Here is a 22,701-nt window from a genome sequence, read left to right on the forward strand (position 1 = left end):
AGTGGCAACCCAATTATCTGACTCGTCTAATTGGTCTGATTTCAACCCTGTCTGTGCTTGCATAGGCATGACATTGTCAATGTGTACTTTTCTCACCTCTCCACTTCCAAACATCTTGACCAAGTATGTCCGTGGTCTGCACTTTCTCACTACTCTTCCAGGTAACCACTTCACCCACTTGTGATGATGGTTTTTCACCTTTACCTTCTGATTCAACTCTGCTGCCTTACGATACTGAATATCATACTGGTATGCAGACAATATCAATGCCCATCTTTGCATTCTGGCTACTGCCAGAGTTGGTATGGGTGCTTTTGGATTTAGGATCATTGTCAACGACTGGTGATCTGTCTCGATTACAAACCTTCTACCATACAAGTATTTGTGAAACCTCCTAATGGCAAAAATCAATGCAAGGGCCTCTCGTTCTATTTGCGCATAATTTCTCTCACAGGCATTGAGTGTTCTAGACGCAAATGCTATTGGCCTTTCCTCTCCATTTTCTAACACATGAGAGATCACAGCACCAACACCGTATGGTGAAGCATCGCATGCTAACTTCATTAGCTTATTGACATCCTAATGACCAAGCATTGAACTCTCTGCCAACTGAGTTTTACATGACTTGAAAGCTTGATCACATTTACGTGTCCACTTCCCTAAGCCCTTAGAAATAGCTGAAAGCTATCGTTTTGGAATGAGATGCCAACTTCCAGAGGAGGATATTAGTCATTTTATCATGACACTGAAGAGGTTATCAATTCATTGTAATTACAAGACTAGGCGTTAAGAGACCGTTTCATGTGTGGACTGAGAAGTGAGCGGATCCGAAGTAAGCTGATGACAGTGTGTGACCTGACCTTTGAAACAGCTTGTAAAACTGCTTTGTTAATGGATTTGGCAGAAAGGGGTTCTAGAGAAGTCAGGACAACTTCTAGACAACCAGCGGAAGAGTTGAACAAGCTGCAGTCCAGCAAACAAAAGACGAATAAGTCGACAAAGACATCAGAGAATTGTTATCCATGGAAGGGTAGCAAGACGACGGCAAAGTCATGCTATCGCTGTTTGGGCTCACATCTAGCACAGTCTTGTCTGTTCTTCAAGGCAGTGTGCTATTCGTGTCACAAGATGGGACACCTAGTGTAGCGGCCAGCTTCTCGTCTATCTCAATTAGCTCCCAAGCTGCCACTTGCATAGACCGGGTCAGCGATAAGCGTAATAACTCGAACAACTAATAACAGAGATCCTCCCAGACGTTTAATAGTTAGTCTTCTTTATTTGAAGGTGCAATAAACATATTGGCATATCTCATGTCATCGACTGGTTATTAATTGCTAGGTAAAATTCCATATCTTGGCTTGTCGAAACGCTAAGCAGAAAAAAGGTTCAACAACAAGTAAGTTGCATTCTGTGGATCAACTGCAGGCAGAGGAAGAGCTTCTCGATATATATACACCATCTGCAGCGATGAGCTAGTAAACCGGAAGACAAAGAAAGTGTCCGTGCAAGTCCAGTTGAATAGAGCTCACGTTAGCATGGAAGTCGACACAGGAACATCTGTGAGCGTGATTCCAGAATTTGTGTATCGGGAGAAGCTGAGTCAAATTGATCACTTCTGATTGCACCCCATTCTTCAGCTGACTCAGTTGCAGGAAATATGCATGTGTTAAGTGGCACCCTGTGCCACAGAAAAGTTTACATTTATCATTAAACTGCCTTGTTTTCTCTGAGAGAATGTTATGCATTCAGCTCTGATCCTCTTTGGATTTCCCACCTTATTCGTCAAATTGAAGATGTTACAGATATCTCCAGCTATAGTGTGAAGGTGGCTTGAGTCATAATTATTCATGGCCGTTCCTGAATTAAAAAAAATGTAGTGCAGCTTTGATGTAGGTATGGCTGAAGCACTTCTTGAAGTCTTCGCTGTCGCAAAACCTGTTTTGCGCTGAAGTCGAAGGCAAATTGCTGATTGCTGCCTAAAAACCCTGAATAGATGAGGATGTCCCACTCCTAGGAGAGTGATCTCTTCAGAGTAACTCTGGTGGGAGGTCACCTTTGCTGAAGGCTTGATTTTATATTTGTCTAGAGCACATGGTATTCACCCACCTCTTGAGCTTTCAATTTAACAGTGCCAGTGTCGAATACCTGGCACGATGCTCTGCCCACTATGAACACTTCCCATCAGAAGTTAGTCATGCACACAACTATGTATTCCCAAAGGTTATTTGTGCATCTGCTGCATTTGCGGTTCTGGATGTGGTGTCCTTGACATTGGTGAGACGAAATGTAGACTAAGCAACCATTTCATCGAATACTTGCTCAGTCCGCAAAGGGCTACTGGATCTCATGGTTGATAACTATTTTAACCCTCCCATGCAGACCTCTCTGTCCTGGGCCTCTTCCTTCGCTACCAGCATTCTAGAGGAATATCACCTCATATTCCGCTTGGGTAATTTACAACTTAACAGTATGAACATTTGAATTCTCCAATTTTATATATCTAATCCCTCCACCTCCCTTTCTTGTGCCTTATTTGGATTCATACCCACTTCTCCTCTTCCCCCGTTCCCTTTCACCTATATTCCTTCCTCTAGCTTCACAATTTGGGCCTCTTCTATCCTTATCTCCTTATCTCACACTTTTTGTCTCTTCATCTTGGGCTTTTGTCCAACCATCTCCCAATCAAAAGCATCCCACGCAGGTATCCACCTAACACCTTGCCAGATTTTGTCCTGCTCCCACCTCTCTTCCAACTCAAGCCCCCCTTCCCAGTCTAAAGAAAGATCCCAACCCAAAAAGGCACCTATCCATGTCCTAAAGAGATGCTGGCTAACCCTTTGAGTTACTCCAGCACTTTTTTGTAAACCAGCATCGAAGGAGTGCCAGCGTGCCTTGTAGCACTCCAGCTTTCAGCATACCTCGGTACACATGATGATAAACCATAAGCAAGCAAGAGCTGATTATTATAGCTCAGTCCTAAGTTTCTACTCCACCTCTTTTCAATATCCATGAAATAGTCCTGTGCTGCATGACCTGTTTAGCATCTCCTAATTTCCTACCTCTAGGGAAAATGCCCTAGATGTTGTACTTTTTTCAGATATTACAGTTGTAATGTAATAAAATCTGGAAAACAGAATTCACTTGAGTGGTATTAATGTTGCTTTTTTTTTAGGAAAATGATAAATTGAGGAAAGAGTTACTTGAGGCACAAACAGACATCATGTTGCTGCAGAGCGAAGTGGATACCCTGAAAAGTGATTATATGAATCAAAGTTTGAATTTAGAAAGGTAAAAAGAGCTATAAATATCTGTTGTATTGATATTTATCTGCTGTGCAACTTTGTGTAAAAAGTGCTTTAATTCTAATCTAATCTGTTTTCTTTTACTTTTACTGCAGGGATCATGATGTGGTTAGAGAGTACGTAGAGGATAGAGACAGCCTAACTCGACAAATTGAAATGCTCCAGTAATTATGTTTTTATTTGCTAAATAATACTTTACTGACCTGGTTGACTACTTCGCACCTCTCTAAAGTCACTAATATTATGATACTACTTTGTGTTGGGGTTATTGTCTTTATCAAACTGTTCTTCTCAGAACTCTTCTTCATCCTGCACAATATTTTTCATCTCCCTGCTAAACACAAAGGTCATCACAACCTTTCATATTTAAAGTTCATTAACTCTATTATAGATGTCACTCTTACACCAGTGAGCCAGATGAGATTATCACCAATGCTTTGGCTGCTTTTTATTGCTTAAGTTAGGCAATCCTGGAAGCTCCTTGAGTTGTTCTGTTGCCACTGTTTGTTTCAAGCTGTCATCCTTTAATTGTCATTGAGCTTTATTATATGCAATCACCCTTCTAAGAGATGAGAGTTATACATGTAACTATGGATTATAATATAATTCAACTATGATATGGATTATAATATCACTATGGATTATAATATCATTCAACTAAGTCACTCATGGAGTCAAGCCAGGACAATCAAAATTTTACGATTGCTGATTTAAATGTTTTTACCATGACTATTAAAATGCAATTATGTATGAGTGGCTGTAAAATACAAGCATTTGATTTGAAATCAAATGCCATTCTCGAGTATTTTGGTAGAATGTTTTTTCGCTATCTGCTTTTGTGTATAATGTGAGATGTTTTAATATTTCATGTTATTGTTATTTTTGTTTGTAATGTTTGGTCCTTTTCAAAGTGCTTTCATTTTTTTGTAAAAACAGATCAGCTAATCAAAAACTTCATGACAGCAATGATGGCCTACGATCCACTCTTGAAAGCAGTTTTAGCAAATATAATAGATCTTTGGTGAGTGTCCATTTAATGTGTATAATTGGCTTGTTATCTGGATACAAAGCACACTCTTGTCAACTGAACAGGCTGTCATTATTTACATCAAAGCTTTATACTTCCAAGCATTGCCTTGCTTTAGTGTTGACATGTTGTTTAAAGAGATGAGCAAGCAGCCTGCTTGGATGTTCATCTGCGTGCCTGACTCCAGAAATTCACAGAATCACAACTGACTGCAGTGACGATCTGGAGTATTCTGCAGATTTTGGAGATGTTGGGGCTAAATTGGGCAATGCCAGGAAATGGTTGAAGGCATCACTATGCTTGATTAACCTTGTCGCATTAGCAAGAGGCCAATTTCATTCATGGCAGCAAGTGAAGACAGTCATCATATGTTTAGTTTAGTTTAGAGATACAGCGCGGAAACAGGCCCTTCGGCCCACCGAGTCCGCACCGACCAGCGATCCCCGCACGCTAACACTATCCTACACACACTAGGGATAATTTACATTTACACCAAGCCAATTAACCTACAAACCTGCATGTCTTTGGAGTGTGGGAGGAAACCAAAGATCTCGGAGAAAACCCACGCAGGTCATGGGGAGGACGTACAAACTCCATACAGACAGCACCCGTAGTCGGGATCGAACCCGGGTCTCTGGCGCTGCATTCGCTGTAAGGCAGCAACTCTACCGCTGCATATCTTTTAAGAGGGCTGGCTATGGCACTTGTATGGAGCTCTGGCAGTGATTGCAATGTGCCATAAGATTCATTGTATTTCATGGGAAAGTAAGCTTCCTGCTTTCAATGCAACGTTGGAGACCTTGATGGATGAGGTCCTCCATTTGCAGGAGGCCCAAAAGGATCTTTGCAGTACCACGGGTTCAACTACTTGTGGTATGCTACTAGGTCTTCTGTAAATTATCCCAAGCACATAGGTGAGTGGGAAGTCTGGTGTAGTTGTGGGAACGTGAGGAGAATAAAATGGGTCAGGGGAGGATAAGTGCAAAAAGTGGCGTTTCATGGTTGGCACAGACTAGGCAGACTAAAGGGCCTGTTTTTGTGCGGTATATCTCGAACTCTAACAGTTCGAGGGATAAGATCCCTGGTTACTAATGGAAGTTTCCTATTGTCCAACCCAATTTCACAACCAAGAGCGCCAAAATTAGTTAACTGCTGGTTTACTGCAGACAAATTGTCTGCGTGTTTTTCCATTGATTCTGAGGCACTTTGGAGTGTTCTGATAACATAAACTATTCTCCAGAAAAGCAGGTTTACCGTTATTTCTAACTGAAATGCACCTTGCCCCTTGCATGTAATTTTCTACTTTGTATTCTGGCCAACTCTTGCAGCTTTTGATTAAACCATCAGTTTAGTTCCTAAAGTGCTGTGAACTTGGATTGCTTTTGTTTTTAAATGCACTTGAAGCGACAAAGATGCACTTGGGACAATTTCAGCTGTCGGGGAGGAAATAGCTGAACTAAATACTGTAGTGAAGGAATGCTGCATCAAGGCAATGATAGCTCTTATTCTCCATGCAACTGCTTTCTGAGAGTTGGAAGCTTTCAGAGGTGACCCTAGCAGTTTCCTTGCAAACACTGTTATGTACAAATAATGATGCTTTTTGTATTGCAGCGAGCTTCAAGTTCCTCACCAGGACCTGCATTCAGACTTAGTCCAAAACACTGTGGGTGCCGTTCTCCTCAGATGTTATATGACAGGTGAGCATCTTTGAATGTCACAATTTTCTTTAAGACCCAGTGGTTTTCAAAAGGTGTGTGGTCTGAATGAAAGGTGCACGTCAAGATTATTGTGGAAAATAGAAGACTACACTTTAGAAAGTAACATACCGAAATGGATGGAAGATTGAATGGCTAGTAGAAAATGGTGTTAGGCATAAGTGGTCGGGCTTCTAGTTGGCAAGTAGCCATGGGAGCCACAGGGTTCAATGCTGGGGTGCTATTTTTTACAATTTGTATAAAAGACTTGAATCTCAGGTCAAAAGCTATGATTGCTAAATTTGCTAATGACACAAAGATAGGTAAGTAAGTGGAGAGAAAGGGGCCCGTGTGGAACTAGGAGAGGTTAGGTGTGTGAGCAAGCATCAGGCAATTTAATATACTGCGGAGGAAAATGTGAACTCTCCATTTTGACAAGAAAAATGACAAGAAGCATGTAACATAAATAGAACATGGAATAGTATAGCACAAGAACAGGCTCTTTGGCCCACACTGTTCTGAACATGATGTTTAGACCAGTTCTTATCCACCTGCACATAGTCCATATTCCTCCATTCCCTGCACATCCATGTGCCTATCGAAAAGTCTCTTAAATGCCACTATTGTATCTACCTTCACCACCACACCTGACAGCGCTTACCAGGCACTTGTCACAATCTATATTTGTCTCGTCTGTGTGTTCTAATGTATGATTCACAAAAAGCTGGTATGTGGACAGCTGGTAAATAGGATAAACCCATGGTCTTGTCAATAATTACCCTGGGAACTGAAAGAACCAAGTTTAAAACGAAGTATTTAATTTATAAGGACATTAATCACACTGCATCTGCAATACTGTATACAATGTTATTCTCCATTTTGGAAAGGATATAGGACGTTGGAAGCAATTCAAAGCACATATAAAACTATACGTGGATAAAAATTGCAGGTTTATAAGGAAAAAATGGGGAAGTGTCACTACAATAAAACACTGATAATGCACAATCTTATAAGGAAATCCTAATCATTTGGCATCTGGCCCACTGAGTTCTGTTCCTGGCACTCCCTTTTAAAGTCTTTGGGGCCATTGGTAAATTAATTGTGCTAATTAGACACCATGAAAGCCTCAAAAATACCATATCAACAGCTTTGCTGTAGATACATCTAAGGAGCCAGCACTAACATGACCAAATAGCTATCTATTATCTATATATATTACTAAAAATCTCATCTTGTTTGTGCTGTTTATTTGTGTCTGTTTATCCGGAAATACAACCAAAACGGTATGCGATAGCATGCCAATTTTAGGCCCACCTTACTCACCATTGCTCTGGGGAGGACTGGAGGAAGTTTCGTTCAAATTGGTGTTATATGTTTTAAGTTATTGACATTTTAAAGTTTTAAAATTAACTTTTCCATTTCTCCTGGCCGTTAGCCATGTTTGACATCACAATGGGACCGTCCAAGTGACGGGAGTGGCGGCCAGTGAGGGGTGGGGGTGGCTGCTGAGCCGTCGAGCTGAAATTTTAACAAATGCGCTCCCCTCCCCCCCCGCCCGCCGGGAGTACCGGCGCCCGTCCCGGCATGCCCCACGCCTGACCTTCCTCCCGTGGTGCAGCATGGCGGCAGAGGGTCAAACAAGATGGCCGTGGCTGCTGAGCTGCTGCTGCAGGAGAGGTTTCCACCCAATGGCTCGCGCTGGTTGACGTGATGGCCACCTGGGGTCCGAGGTGAATGGCTCCCCCTCCTCTTTCCTGTCCCCCCTTGCCCGCTCACGGCCCTGGGGGACACTCCCCGGCCGCCAACGCGGTCCATGGATCGTCAGTTGGGGGAGGGTTGCCGTGCCCACAGGAGAGACTTGCACCCGACGCGGGTTGCCGCGCCCGCAGGAGAGGTTTGCTCTGAGGGCTGCCGGGCCCGCAGGAGAGGTTTGCACTGAGGAGAGATTTGAAAATCAATTTTTAAACTTTTATACTTACGTAAGATGACCACCACGTCCGTGTGTGCACAGTTGGGGGAGAGTTGCCGCTCGGAGGGGGGCGGGACCACGCACGAGTAATGGGAGTGGCGGCCAATGAGGGGGGGGGGTTGAGGAGAGCTCTTCTGCTGCTGGCTGAAGGAGAGGTTTACACGGAGGGTTGCTGGGCCTGCAGGAGAGATTTGGGCCCAACTGTCCACGCCCAGCTAGTATATCTTTAATTGTTATCTATGCCTCTACAATACAGTGTAGCCTTCAGCAAGTTTTATTTTAATTTATCCAACCCTGAACCATTAATAATGGAAGCACTTATCTTTTTAGCTTTTCCCCTCTCCCTCTCAATCTGACCCCTCAAAAAATCCCTTCAGATCAGTCCGAAGAAGGGTATCGACCCGAAACATCACCCATTCCTTCTCTCCCGAGATGCTGCCTGACCTGCTGAGTTACTCCAGCATTTTGTGAATAAATCGATTTGTACCAGCATCTGCAGTTATTTTCTTATACCCTCAAAAAAACTGACAGTCACCCAGTTATTGCAAGTAAATTACCTAAAATATGGACATTTTTAGTGTAGTTCTTGTACGCAGATTGTATTTTTCTGCAGATTGGACAGTGATGGGGTTCAGTTCATAGTCAATTGGAGCTTGTCTTTCTTGCCTCATGTTGGTTGTGCAGGTAATAATGCCAAGTGTGCACTGGGCACTGATACAGACTGCAGTGTGTATTCTACCCCGCTTCCTGAAGTTAATGACCAGCATTCATTGTGCTGACATTGAGGGAGAGATTGTCTTGGCACAATGCTACTGAACTCTCTCTCCCTCTCTCCTTCCTGTACTCCACCTTCATTGTTTTGAGATCTGGCCTACTATGATGATGTCATCTGCAAACTTGTAAATAGAGTTGGAGCAGAATTTGGCCACCCAGTTGTGAGTCCATAGGAAGTATCGTAAGGGACTGAGAATGCAGCCATGCAGGGAACCTGGCCTGACTTCAATATCCCATGATCTCCATTGAGGAGTGGATTTCATAGTTCATCCAGCTGAAGAACACTCAGACTGACCTTTTTGCCATGCAAAACTAGTGATGTCTGTGTGACAGTGGAGTACTTATCTAGGTTCATTTACAATTATAAAATGGTTAGCACTTATAATCTGGGAGAGTTGAATGTGTGAAGAGTTGTGACCAGGAAATGTTGAGACTTGCAGAAATGTCATTTTGTGATGGAAATTTGTCTAAATTTAATGCCCACGAAGTCACTAACATTGCACAACATTAATTAGAATAGTCAAATCTTTTATCAGGAAGTCATTAATTCAATGATCTTACCAGAGTTGGATATTACAATCAATCATATTTTTGGTTCATTCTGGTAGATATTTATTTATCTCCTAGTAATTCAACACTTTGGGACCAAATTTCCAGGGGACTATCCCATCAAGTATTTAGCTCAACCTAGTAATGACTTATCTTGTGGGTGATTTTTTTTTAAATGGAGCAGGTGAGAAGAGACATTCTATGATTCATTCTGCAAGAGACTTTAAAGGATCACATTCCATCATCTTTAAACTTCAATGACACTGACAATCTACCAAATTTGTTTGTTATATTTTGGTAGATCATCCACATCCTCTTACCCAGGTGAAGACTGTGAGTCGCTAGCTGCATGTGACCCCATGCGCAGAGTCAGCTGTGAAGTTGAGAGCTTAACTGAGAGCTGTTTTGATAGTGGTATGTCCACATTGAGAGATTCAAATGAATATGATTCGGAAGCTGAATCCAAGCATCAAAGAAATTCTGAAAGGTCACAATGTACTCGAGAAGCCTCTGAATGTGATGCCTCTGACACAGATGTAAGTAACTATATGTGATTGATTGTTTTGGGGCAATCTTTGTAATGCTACATATATTAACATAGAACAGCACAGGAACAGGTCCTCTGCCCAACAATATCTGTACCGTACATGACTCCAAGGCCAAACCTTATCTGCCTGCGAGTTATCCCTTCTCTCGAGTTCTTCATATCCATGTGCTTATCCATAAATTTCTTAAATATCTGCCTCCACCACTGTCCCCAGCAATGCATTCCAGGCACTCTGTATATTTAAAAAAAAAGCCTGACCCGTATATTTTTAAATGTTGTCTCTTTCGTCTGATGGATATTTCCATCCTGGGAAATAGGTTCTCTCTGTCTACCCTGTCTAAACCTTTCATAACTTTATTTACTTCTATCAGGTCTCCCTCTCAAAAAGCAGAGGTCCCAGCAGAACTCCACCGGTCACAGACTTCCAGGCTGAATTTTATCCCTCCACCTCAACACTCGGTCTTCTATTAGTAAGCCAGTTCTGAATCCATACAATCAAGTCACTATTAATCACGTGCATCTAATTATTTTGGATCAGCCTACCATGGGGTACTTTATCAAATGCCTCACTAAAATCCACGTAGGCAGCATCCACCACCCTACCCTCATTGACCAATTCTATCAAGTTAGTAATACATGTACAACGCCATGCTTTGCATAGATTTGTATTGTATAGATTTATAAAGAATGAACAATTTAAAATGGACGTATGTTACAGATAAACACTTGTTTGTTTGATTAGGCCAAAAGCCGAAGGAACAATTTTCAAGGCCTTTCCTGTTATTAAATGGCACATTTGACAAAATAATACAGAATGCTGTGAGAGTAATGAACTTCATTTGGTGTAATTGTGTTTTTGTTTTGAGCACAATTCTTTCCACATAGTTTGTCAAAAGGAGTAGAAGAAATGATGGTAGGCATATTGCTTGACCATTGGTCAATTATTATCATGAGAGAGAGACATCTTAGATATAGCTGCTCGCAAAACTCTACATTGAAGCTATACATCCTCAGGACAGTGCAGAGCTGCAAAGCCTGGATCAGCCAGTGACATTTGAGATTGATGCTGGATGCTTACTGCATATTTGTAATTGTAACTTGTTTGAAGGTGCCTGAAATCTGTGATGAAGAAGCTTTCAGTCAAGATAGTACGAACACTGTTCTGGAGTGGAAATCATCTCAGGCGGCGAGCTGGAACAACTCTGGAAATGGTTCATCACATCTTTGTAGTCCTACCGATTCTCCACAGGTAGCGCATGTTACAACATATTAAATAATATTCCAGCGCAAAGTTCAGATTTCTGTTTACTAATTGCTTCATCAATTACTCAGAAGTAATTGACAAAGTCAGTTTCTGGTGGTCATTTAACAAATGCTCCTGAATCCTTGTGTGATGTCATTGCATTGTACATTTGTAAAACCAGGATATTTATTGTTGGTATCGGCATATCTTCTTTGGATTTGAGAAACAGAAATTCTAGGTCCCATTAAATATGCATGTATTATTTTCAGTTAGTAATTGGAGGAGTTACTTGATCAAATTTTTAAATGGTAAAACAACTTGATGTGATGTCTCTCTAGGTTACAGTAGAATTGAACTGTTTTACAGGTGCCTCAAATCCAGATTGATGATGACCTTGAACAGGATGATAGACACACCGATGTGGAGTGGGAATCGTCCCAAACAGTGAGCCGGAGCAATTCTGGAGCCTCTTCTACACGGCGCTGTATCTCTGCCTTTTCAACACAGGTAAGGCTTATTCCACATTCTTATATGATGCTCCATATCTGACTTGTATTGCATTTATACTTTTGTTTAATTGTGTAGATGCATTTAATAGCTGTATTGCAAGTTATTTATTAATTTAGCACCCATGGAATAAATGGACAACCTCAGTGATATTTTGGGGCTGAGACATGTCAGCCATGTCCAGTGACTAAATAAACATGGGGAGTGGTGAGAATAGGACTTGATATGATAGTTAATTATTTTTCCCTGTTCCTTGTCTCTTCGTATCTTTGCAAAGTTAAATACACTGCTGCAACTTACAATTTCTTGTGACTGCCTGCATTTTGTTAAAGATATGGAAAGCTCCCAAAATTTAAGGAAAGACATGTAAAATCTTCAGCAGTGTACTGCTCCTTGCAGGGCAAGCTCAAACGTAAAAGACCCGTTTTCACAAATGCAGTTGCGAGATTGTAGGAAGAATTAGGGCAGTAAAGATGAAAGCAGGCATTGGTATGAATTATTGGCTTCAAAAGGAAAAAAAACGATGCATTTAAATGGGCGAGTTGAATTTGTTGTTCAGAAACATAAACTTCCCTTTTTTGCATTTTGATCGCCTATAAATTGACCTATATTCTTGTGCCTCATTACATTCTAACTTTGGGATGGGAAGGAGGAGAAGAAAGTTCTTGAGTTGCAAACAAGTGCCATAATAATTATCAGCCTAATGCTATCAGCTATGCTTTTGTCCAAATGAATGAGGCAACATCAGAATCAGTAGTGGATTGATTCTTTCAAGATTATATTTGCAATGAACACCTTTTGCAGTAACCAGAATAATAATTTAACAAAACCTTTATCTCTCTTCAGCCTAATAATACGGGTGGAAATATCAAACCTGCCCAGTCTAGCAAATCCTTCAAGATAGTACTTGCTGGGGATGCAGCCGTAGGCAAATCAAGCTTCCTTCTGCGACTCTGCAAAAATGAGTTCCGTGGCAATGCCAGTGCCACCTTGGGTATGTTTTACAACTCTTTTACAAATTATTTTTTTTTGCCTTTGTTTTCTACTCACCCCAACACACACTAGAACCTTGGATGGATCCACTTGTTAAAATTGATGAGTCTTGTGCAACACCTGTTTATCCCATCATGATGCAGCTGTACAAGCCTTTGATGGGATCACACTTGGAGTACTGTTTGCAGTTCTAGATGCCCAGTTAGAAACAATACTGAAGAGATTCATCAGGATTTTACCTTGACTTGCAGACTTGAGTTATCAGGAGATGTTGGATGACTGGGACTGTTTTCTTTGTAACATAGGAGGAGGAGGAGGAGGAGGGATGACCTTTTTGAAGATCATGGACAAAGTAAATGCTGCATTTTTTCCCCAAGTTGGAGGATTCTAAAGCTAGAGGGCATAGGCATATAACAGAGCTTTATTTGTCATTCGGTACCGAGGTACCGAACGAAACTACATAACAGTCATACAAAAAAAGAACACAAGACACATAACCCCAACACAAACGTCCATCACAGTGACTCCAAACACCCCATCACTGTGATGGAGGCAACAAAACTTCCACTCTCTTCCCCACGCCCACGGACAGACAGCTCGTCCCCGACCGACCCGCACAGTCCCCGCAAGGGGGTGGAAGTCCCCGCGGCCGAATCGCACCGGGCGCTGAAACGTCTCGCGGCCGAGCCGGGCAATGAAAGGCCCCGCGACCAAGCCTTGCGCAGCTAAGTCCCGTGGCCGAGCCGCACCGGGCGATGTTAAGTCCCATGGCCGAGCCGCACCAGCGATGAAAAGTCCCGCGGCCGAGCTGCACCGGGCGATGTAAAGTCCCGCAGCCGAGCCGCACCGGGCGATGTTAGGCCCCGCAGCCGAGCTGCACCGGGCACTGTTAAGTCCAGCGGCCGAGCCGCATCAGCGATGTAAAGTCCCGCGGCCAAGCCGCACCGGGCGATGAAAAGTCCCGCGGCCGAGCCGCACCGGGCACTGTTAAGTCCAGTGGCCAAGCCGCACCGGGCGATGTAAAGTCCAGCGGCCGAGCCGCACCGGGCGATGAAAAGTCCCGCGGCCGAGCCGCACCGGGCACTGTTAAGTCCAGCGGCCAAGCCGCACCGGGCGATGTAAAGTCCAGCGGCCAAGCCGCACCGGGCGATGTAAAGTCCAGCGGCCGAGCCGCACCGGGCGATGTTAGGCCCCGCAGCCGAGCGATTTAAGAGGAACTCAAGCAACTGTTTCACTCCAAATTGCCTGCATCTGGAATGATCTGCCACAGGAAACTTTATAAGCAGATACAATTAAAACGTTTTAAAGTTTGGACAGATATACAGATGGGAAACGTTTAAAAGGCAATTGGACAAATGCAGGCAAAAGGACTCTGTGGTTGACAAGGTGCATTGAAGGGCCTGTTACCATGCTGTATAGCTCTGTGACCCTCCGTGACTATTGCAGTCTGTTTAAAGACAAACACATTTGTATTAGACTATCTCTTATGGAGTTTCAGAACATTTTGCTTCCAATAATGAATTCTCGTCATTGTAAGGCATTAAAGTTGTTTTTGTTTTCTTGATGTCCAAAGAAAAATTGAGCAATGAGATGTATGGCCAATTAGTGGTCAGGGCATGTGGGTTGAGCGAAAAATGTTAGAAAAAGTAATTGAAAGTTTTTTTTTTCTCTTCTTCAAATAGTTTTTTAAAATTGTTATGTGACAAAGCAGATGTAGTATTTTACATCTAAAAAAACGATGCTTCCCAACTGTGCCACATTCCACTGCAGTACAATCCTTGGAATAGTGAAAGAGCAAGACTAATTACTGAATGAAGGCTGATCACCTGCAGTTGTAAATTAATTTTTTAGCTGAATATAACATTGAATGTAGGAATAAATATTGCACATCTGAATGTTTAATTCTCCTTAAATATTGGAGAATAGAATCTTTATATTAACTGTAAACCCTGTTTTAAAATGTATAGAGATGATTGTTCACGGCATCAAATAACGCTGTAAATGGCGGAGGCAAGTATACGTTTGAACATCGAAGGCATAGGAGAGAATGCAAGATAAATGGTGGCAAACATGCACAGATGACAAGAGAGGTCAAGATTGAACCCAGGACACCAGAGCTGTAGGGCAATGGGTCTACAGTTGTGTTGGAGTTCATTAGATGGTGGAAAGTGGAAGAACATTAAAATGCTTCAAAAGAATAGGCAAACATAGCTTAAAAATAATATTTTGAACAGACTGCAGAGATTTTGAATGATTAATTCTGCCTGAGTGAGTAGTTGAAGAGATTGTGGGCACAGTTGAGAGAAAATATATTTAAAGTATATGACCAAAAATAGGAACTTAAGATCAGTTGGAGATATTGACTGGTCCAATAATGTCTAACAGTGCATGAGAGCACGTGGTAAAGCATGCGCTGGATATTGCTAGTGACTTCTTCTTTTGTGTCCATCATCCATGTTTCAAATGTTACATCACTGTCATCAACTGTCCTGAAAAGGGCGCAAGCTTCTGTCGACAATCAGAGGGAGCCAGGACACTCAGGAGGGAGCTCAGGACACTTCCAGTTTGTAGCCCCGCGATGTGGACGCCTCTGCTATAGGGCCTGCTAATGGCTAATTAATTATGAAATGGGAATTGTCACTGAGGAGCAGCGTAATTTGAATTTGCATGTGTTTTCTTGCAGGAGTTGACTTTCAGATGAAAACTTTGGTTGTAGATGGAGAGCAAACAATTTTGCAGTTGTGGGACACTGCAGGCCAAGAAAGGTAAATCAGAAACATGCAAGTTTGAATTTGTGCTATACATCCAAATATACAAACAACAAGAACAGTTTTCATTTTGCCCGAACCAGCTTTTGAGCTTTGTCAGGTTAAGAGAAAGGGGTCCTTACTGTTTAGCGGTTTCAAGCCAGTAGCCTTGATGATCTATCTTTTGATAGGATGATTAAAAAATAAACATTCATCCTATGTTATGTATCTTAGCTGGACATAACAGTAGTCCAATATTTCTGAGCTCAAGACATAATATTTTTGATTTTCACTGCAAACTCCTTTTGAAATGTTTATTTTGTTTGCATGTCAGGTAAAGGCTGAGTTTAGCTGCTACAGGTTACTGGTGAATTGCCAAAGCTTGCATGAGTTGGGAGAATAAAAGAGAGAGCTTTATTTTTAACTTTAAACTTATCATTGTTCCTGTAAAGTTATATGAAACGATAATAGTGAGCACCTGAAACTCATTTAATTTCCTACCAAATATAATTGACAGTATTTTAGTTCAGTTTCATAAGGTTTTCCCCCCAAAAATCTGTGTTTCAGGTTTCGGAGTATTGCCAAGTCTTACTTCAGACGTGCGGATGGTGTTTTATTGCTATATGATGTCACCTGTGAGAAAAGTTTTCTCAATGTACGTGAATGGGTCGACACGATTGAGGTAAGTGTTTTAAAAACAAACAAAATCATGTGACCATGAAACGACTGCATGGATTGTGTACATTCAGGCTTGGATCAACATCAAGGCTTTCTCTCTCTGCAATATGATGAAGTAATGAGAGTGCATGGCCCCTTATATCAATTTAAATTATATCTAGAAGGTAATTTAATAACATTGACATATGTTACCATGTATACCATATATTTTTATTTTACTGAAATTCTATCTAACCTTGCTTACACTTTTCTATCAGCTGCATGCTGTTAGCACGGAATGCATTCTCCAGATGATTTAGATTTATTTGTCTTCATTCTGGAACTCTTCTGCTGAACTTGATCGTTTAAAAATGTACCTGCAAAAGTTATGCACCCATTCTATTGCCTATCTTCTGTAAATGCATGAATAACCTGCCAGAGGAAGTAGTAGAGGTAGGAACTATTGTAACCTTTAAGATACAATTAGACAAGTACTTGGATAGGACATGTTTAGAGGGATATGAGCCAAATGCAGGCAGGTGGGACTCGTGTTGATGGGGCATGTTGGACGGTGTGGGCAAGTTGGGCTTGATTCCATGTAGTATGACTCTGAAAAGGAAGGCACTGGAGTATATATTTGTAATCAACTGCAACTGCATTTCACACTAAGAAAGCAGCAATACATAATACATGGTCAGTCTGAAGAAGGGTCTCAACCCAAAATGCCACCAATTTCTTCTCTCCAGAGATGCTGCCTGTCCTGCTGAGTTACTCCAGCATTTTGTGCCTATTTTCAATTTAAACCAGCATCTGCATTTCTTTCCTACACAAAACATCTTCAAGGATCATTTTGACCCTGGTCATTTACTCTTTTCCCCATCCCTGTTGGGCAGAAGGTACGATTGAAAGCAGGTACCACTAGCTTCAGGAACAGTTTCTATCCCACTGTTTTCAGACTATTGAACGGTCCTCTCATGAGCTAGGGTGTCGTTCCAATCTTCAAATCTACCTCATTGCGAACCTTGCACTTTAAAGAAAAATCTGCATATTCTCTGAAACTGTAATGCTCTAATGCTGTAACACTATATTCTGTACTCTGGTATTTTTCTCTCTGCGTGAATTGAGTTTTGGATATTAAGGTCATTGGAGGGAGGGGTGGGGGGTTGGATTGAAGTTGGTTGACCTTAATCTTTACCTGGTTGGTTGATCTTAATCTTTACCTGTTTGGTTGGTCTTACCTTAATGGCACTTACTGCACTGAACTTATTGAAGAGTGGAACCAGCATGAGGAGGTGAATGGCTTCTCATTTAATTTATGTTCTTGTGTCTTTGTACAGTGTGGTGTAAGATATGTAAACCCAACATACAACATTAGTCATTCAGTTGGGCTCAATATGTCAGTTTATGCTCAGAAAGATATCGTAAGATTAACTTTCAAGTCCAAGGGCTCAAGGGAGAAAAAAATTAAAAGCCGAGGAAGTAATTTTCACCATTTATGCACTAACCATGTGCTGTGTTTGTTGTTCATATCCAATCTGATCTTTGTAATGATTTGCAAAATTACCTAAAAATAATTCATAAACAGCACATGATAGATTGCACCAAGGTTCGTACTCTGAAATGGGACCTGTGGGATTTTATTTAAGAACTTGCCCAATTTAATGCAGCTTAAAGGATTTTGTTATACAGGAGTCTGACATAAGGGTCAGTCATAGTCAAAAGCATGGAAATAAGCCCTTCTGTCCAAATTGTCCGTGCAGACCAAAATACCCCAGTTTGCCCCTCACCTTAAAACTTTATCCTCTGGTACTTAATTCCCCAACTCTGGATATACCCTTTCTATTCCCTTCATGATTTTATGCACTTCTATAAGATCACCCTTGACCTCCTGTTCTCCAATGAAAAAGTCCTAGCTTGCCCAACCTCTCCCCATAGCTTAGCCCTTGGGTTTTGGCAACATCCACATAAATCTCTGCATCCTTTCCAAATCAGTGGCATTCTTCCTACAGCATGGTGGGCAAATCTGAGCACCGCACTCCAAATTGAGCATAATATTCCAAATAAAGGCACAGTCTATAAGGTGATATCAGAAAGGTGGTTGCTAATGAAGGAGGAGTTGTGGGAGAAAGAGAGAAAGCTCCACATTACACTGAGAGAAGTATTAAAATCCTGGATGCTGGGACCAGGATGTTGATCCTTTGCACCAGCACGTTCAGTGAACTACCAGGGGATCCTTTTGAGGCAGCAGCAACAGTGGTGTCCTCTGTGAGTGAAAAACACTGCAGATAGGTCAAAAGCACATGACACGGAATGAAAGATGGGCATGGAGTTTCAGCATTTCCAAATTAGTTATAATTAATGTAAATAGTAATGATCTTAATTGCGTAATATTAATCCAATGAGATAGCTACATACTTTTCTGGTTCGCTTTTCAATCCAAAATTCAAAACTGATTTGTCAAATGGTTTTCCAAGGAACTTTTCAAAATTAATAGTCTTGAGGGGAAGATAGCAATGATTTACCTCTGCAATAATAGAAAATTATGGTTATTATCCATTTTTCCTCAGTGTTCAACCAACGACACCATACCAATTATGTTGGTGGGGAACAAGGTGGACCTGAGAAACAGAGCAATGCAAGAGGGGCAGAAATCCATCCCCACTAGTTATGGGGAGAAGCTGGCTATGGTGAGAAACACAGATTGTGAGTTATTGGAAGCATGATTTTAAAGTTACAGGAGTCAAGTTTTTAAAGTAGAAAATGTGCATTTGTTTAGGTAATTTTTTTTGTTGACTTTTAATTGCATGCTGTTCCACTTAATATTGGGCATGATTCTAGCTCGGTCCTAGTAATTATCCTGAGATGGGGGAAAAGTACTGATTAGGCTATTTCCTTAAATGTTAACTCAAATTAAAAATGATTTGCCTTTGCAAAATTCCCCATATCTTTTTGTTTTCTCGTGACCATGAACAGGAAATGCCATTTAACAACTAGGAAACAAAATAGATCCCTCTGGCAGGTTGCAATTGTGTGAAGTTGCACAAAGCAACTGGAGCAGCACATTTAGTAGACGCGTTGCTTCACAGATTCAGTCCTGACTCGCGGTATTATCTATGTGGCGTTTGCACATGCTCCCTGTGACTGCTGTGGTTTCCATTGGGTGCTATAGTTTCCTATCAGCTCCCAAAGACATTGTTTAATTGCCCCCTGTAAATTTCCCTAGTTTGAGTTGTGGAATCTGGGATAGGGAAATGGGAAGTTGATAGGAATGTGGCCTAAATAAAATGGGATAAGCATAAATGGATGCTTTATGGTTGGCTTGCACCTGTTGGACCAAAGAGTTTATATATGTCTTGTGGTACTCTGATTCCATGACCAGTAATTTCACAGGAAGATAAGGAAATGGATGCATTGTTTAATAAAAGTTCATTTGCTCTTAGTTCAGTTGCAGAGCATATTACTCATCAATAAATTTTCCTGTGGCATTTTAAGGAGACAAATTAAAATTAATTCCTGTTAAATCTTTTATTGTCAGACCTACAATGTGCTGTTCTGTGAAACAAGTGCCAGGGAAGGTTCGAACATTATTGAAGCAGTCCTTCACCTTGCAAGGTAATCATTGATTTTATTAAGTATCCAGGCAAGTCCAAGGAGTCGTTCTTAATGTAAGAGTACAGTCAAATACAATACCAGTAATGGTAAAAGATAGATCAAATGTCTATTAGGTTAAAAAGAATGCTGCAAAAATGATTAAATATTTACTTGAGCAAAAATACAAAGTGCTGGAGCAACTCAGCGGGTCAGGCAATATCTGTGGAGGGAATCAACAGACCACATTTCAGGTCGGAACCCTTCTCCGGACAGATGTAGTAGGGGGAGAAAGTTGGGAGGGGGGGAGGGTAGGATATAGCCTGGGAAGTGATAGGTGGGTAAGGCTGGCGGTGAAAAATAGACAAAAGGATTTCAGATAAAGTAGTAAAGAATAGAATGTAAAGCTGCAGAGGGGGATAAGGGTGAAAGGGATTGGGGGGGGGGGATAAAAAGGAAATGTGGGACTTGGGGATGGGAGATAAGTGTACAGAGAAGGGGAAGGGTAACTAGGATGGTGGGAGAATTGTGAGCACCTTAGTCTGGGAGAGGGATGGTGGAAGAAAGAGAAGGGGAGTTTTGGGTGTTATTACTTGAAATTGGAGAATTCAGTGTTCATACCATTGGGTTGTAGGCTACCCAAGTGGAATATGAGCTGCTGTTCTTCTATTTGCATGTGGCCTCATTCTAGCAATGGAGGAGACCAAGGATAAAGAGGCCAGTATTGGAATGGGAGGAGAGTTAATTGACCTGGATGTATTTAATAAAGAAATTAGTTAGTCAAAGAGTTAGAATTTTGATTATTCAATTGCATATTGCACTTTTTTTGTTCTTAACATGAGATGTCAAATATAGAGGCATGATATTCACATATAGGACTGATGTTGCAAGTTAACAAGTAGGATGTGGATTGGATGAGTGAGCTGAATTAAATATAAGATTATTTTTCTGGTCATAGTCGATACAGAATTTCCACTCCTAATGTTATGAATAGCAATATTGTTCCACTGTTGGTACTTGGAATAAGTATTGACTTATAAGGTGGCATATATAGTAAATCTTGCACTACGGTTTTGCAGTATTGTGCCAAAATCTTTCAAACTAACAGTTAAGCCTCCACATTCTAGGAAGCAACCAGCCAACATAGGTTGTGCAGAATTTTTAATTGTTTCAACAAGCAGCACGAGGAATCAATGTTAGGGGAAGGCTCAGGATTAGAATGTTATCCATATCTTCCTGGGTTCAATCCAACCATAGAAGAATTTTCTTCCTGCTATGATTGGATTGAACCGAGGAAGAAATGGATAATATCCCAATCCCTTGCATTTCAAACATTGATTTGATATTGGTGATGGTGCCAGGCAAGAAGGACCTGGATTCATCCATTTTACAATCCAAATTAATATGTGTCAGAATTTTACTGCATTTGCTAAATCTGCCTAAGTTTTCACATTTGATCCATTTATTTCACAGAGAAGTGAGGAAAAGAGGTGGCAAAACTGATGTGGACTCTGTAACTAATTTGTCCAACAGTTATTTGAACAAGAAGCCACCTGTGAAAAGCTGCTGCACTGCTTAAAAACTGAGGATTCGCGAATTGAAGTGGACAACACTCCTTTTGTTTATTTTGTACTCCAGATACATAATTTAGCACTTTTAGGAATTTTGAAATATGAATCTTAAAACATGAAGAGTTGAACAAATGAGACGAGTTTGAAGAGCAAGGTTAAATGAGAATTAGAAATAAAATGCATTTAATTAGTATATTCAGCAACAATGAGTTCATCCTCCATGGTCAGTGTGAGCCCATTATAGCTGTTTCAAAAGTAAACCATCTCCATTATTATTTGTATGTAGTGGTCATATTTACATTTTGAGATATTTTGAAAAAAATAACTGCTGCTTTTTAAGGTTATTTTGACTCCTGTTACCTCCACCCATCTATTTATTCTATTGTAAACTCAAACTTTACAGAGCATTTTACAACACTTAATGTAAATAAAATTATTTTTGAGACAGAATATTAAGCTGTTATGTTTAAGTATATTAAATGATGCATTACATTTCAGTAGTCTTTGTGAATCTTTAAATAAAAACTGAATGGTGTTCCATGCAGTGTTGAAAAACATCTTGCTCTTGATGTTTTAATTTTTCTTTTGTGTGCTTTCTTCCACCTTCTCGGTGATTATCCTTGGATGATATGATGTAAGAATAAGGGGATGGCCGCTGCTCGCAGCCTTTTGGGATGGTGGGTGTGCAGTGAAAATACCTGGTGGCTCCTGTCCCATCCTCTCTCTCAAATACTCTTTATACCACTCCTCTGCACCACTTCACTCACTCCTATTTTTTTTTTTGCCCCCCCCCCCCACCCCCCCAACTATCAATTTGAATTCCCTACTTAGGTACAGTAATCCCTCGCCACTGTCCATTCTCACTGTTCAATACTCTAAATAACTATATTTATTTTTTTCACACGGCTGATGTTAATAAATCTGTAAATACCACCAGTACCTAGAAAATGTATATGTGTTGTTCTTTTAATGTAAAACATCAGTGAGGCAAAATGGAAAAATAGAATGGATGCATAGACAAACACTAGAAAGAGTGACTAAAAGCTTGGTTACAGACTCTGAGGCAAATTATTTTTGAAGCTGAATCAAGTGTCCTGACCCAAAACATCACCTATCCATATTCTCCAGAGTGCTGGCTGACCTGCTGAGATACTCCAGTACTTTGTGTCATTAATGATTTTAAATGGTTTTTGTACCTTGTGCCTTGGTTGTTCTGAATATCTTGGTTAGTTAAATGTTATTCTAAACAAATATGTGAAGTGACACAACCTCTGACGAAGTCAGCATCATTCCAAGCAATAATGTAGCCATTTGAATTTGGCTACTATTTCCATGAAGTGGTAGTCCATTGTTGGAAAAAGTCAACCAGGACATTAAAAATCATACTGTGATACTGACAATGCACGCTTTGTTGTAATTGAGATTCTTTGGCCTTCTGTTGCTGTCATTGTCCTAATTAACATAAAGTTATTCCAATTCTGTCTTCAAACCAAAAGACAGATGATCATCCAAGGAGTATTTCAGAAACTCGCC

The 22,701-nt window shown here is 40.9% G+C and overlaps 1 protein-coding gene across 1 annotated transcript in view; it reads left to right on the forward strand.

Moving 5' to 3' along the window:
• rasef (RAS and EF-hand domain containing) overlaps positions 1-21,400 on the forward strand; it is a 48,957-nt gene extending 27,557 nt beyond the window's left edge. Inside the window, exons 7-19 of the mRNA XM_078396989.1 lie at positions 3,173-3,288; positions 3,398-3,466; positions 4,239-4,323; positions 5,941-6,026; positions 9,617-9,851; positions 10,971-11,111; positions 11,472-11,612; positions 12,459-12,606; positions 15,289-15,370; positions 15,920-16,034; positions 18,577-18,696; positions 19,545-19,621; positions 21,071-21,400. Of these exons, the coding sequence (XP_078253115.1) occupies positions 3,173-3,288; positions 3,398-3,466; positions 4,239-4,323; positions 5,941-6,026; positions 9,617-9,851; positions 10,971-11,111; positions 11,472-11,612; positions 12,459-12,606; positions 15,289-15,370; positions 15,920-16,034; positions 18,577-18,696; positions 19,545-19,621; positions 21,071-21,176 (1,521 nt within the window). The 3' untranslated portion in view covers positions 21,177-21,400. The remainder of the gene's footprint in view (positions 1-3,172; positions 3,289-3,397; positions 3,467-4,238; positions 4,324-5,940; positions 6,027-9,616; positions 9,852-10,970; positions 11,112-11,471; positions 11,613-12,458; positions 12,607-15,288; positions 15,371-15,919; positions 16,035-18,576; positions 18,697-19,544; positions 19,622-21,070) is intronic.
• Positions 21,401-22,701: the final 1,301 nt, after the last annotated feature.

Source organism: Rhinoraja longicauda, chromosome 3 (genome assembly GCF_053455715.1).
Source record: "Rhinoraja longicauda isolate Sanriku21f chromosome 3, sRhiLon1.1, whole genome shotgun sequence".
Classification (NCBI taxonomy): domain Eukaryota; kingdom Metazoa; phylum Chordata; class Chondrichthyes; order Rajiformes; family Arhynchobatidae; genus Rhinoraja; species Rhinoraja longicauda.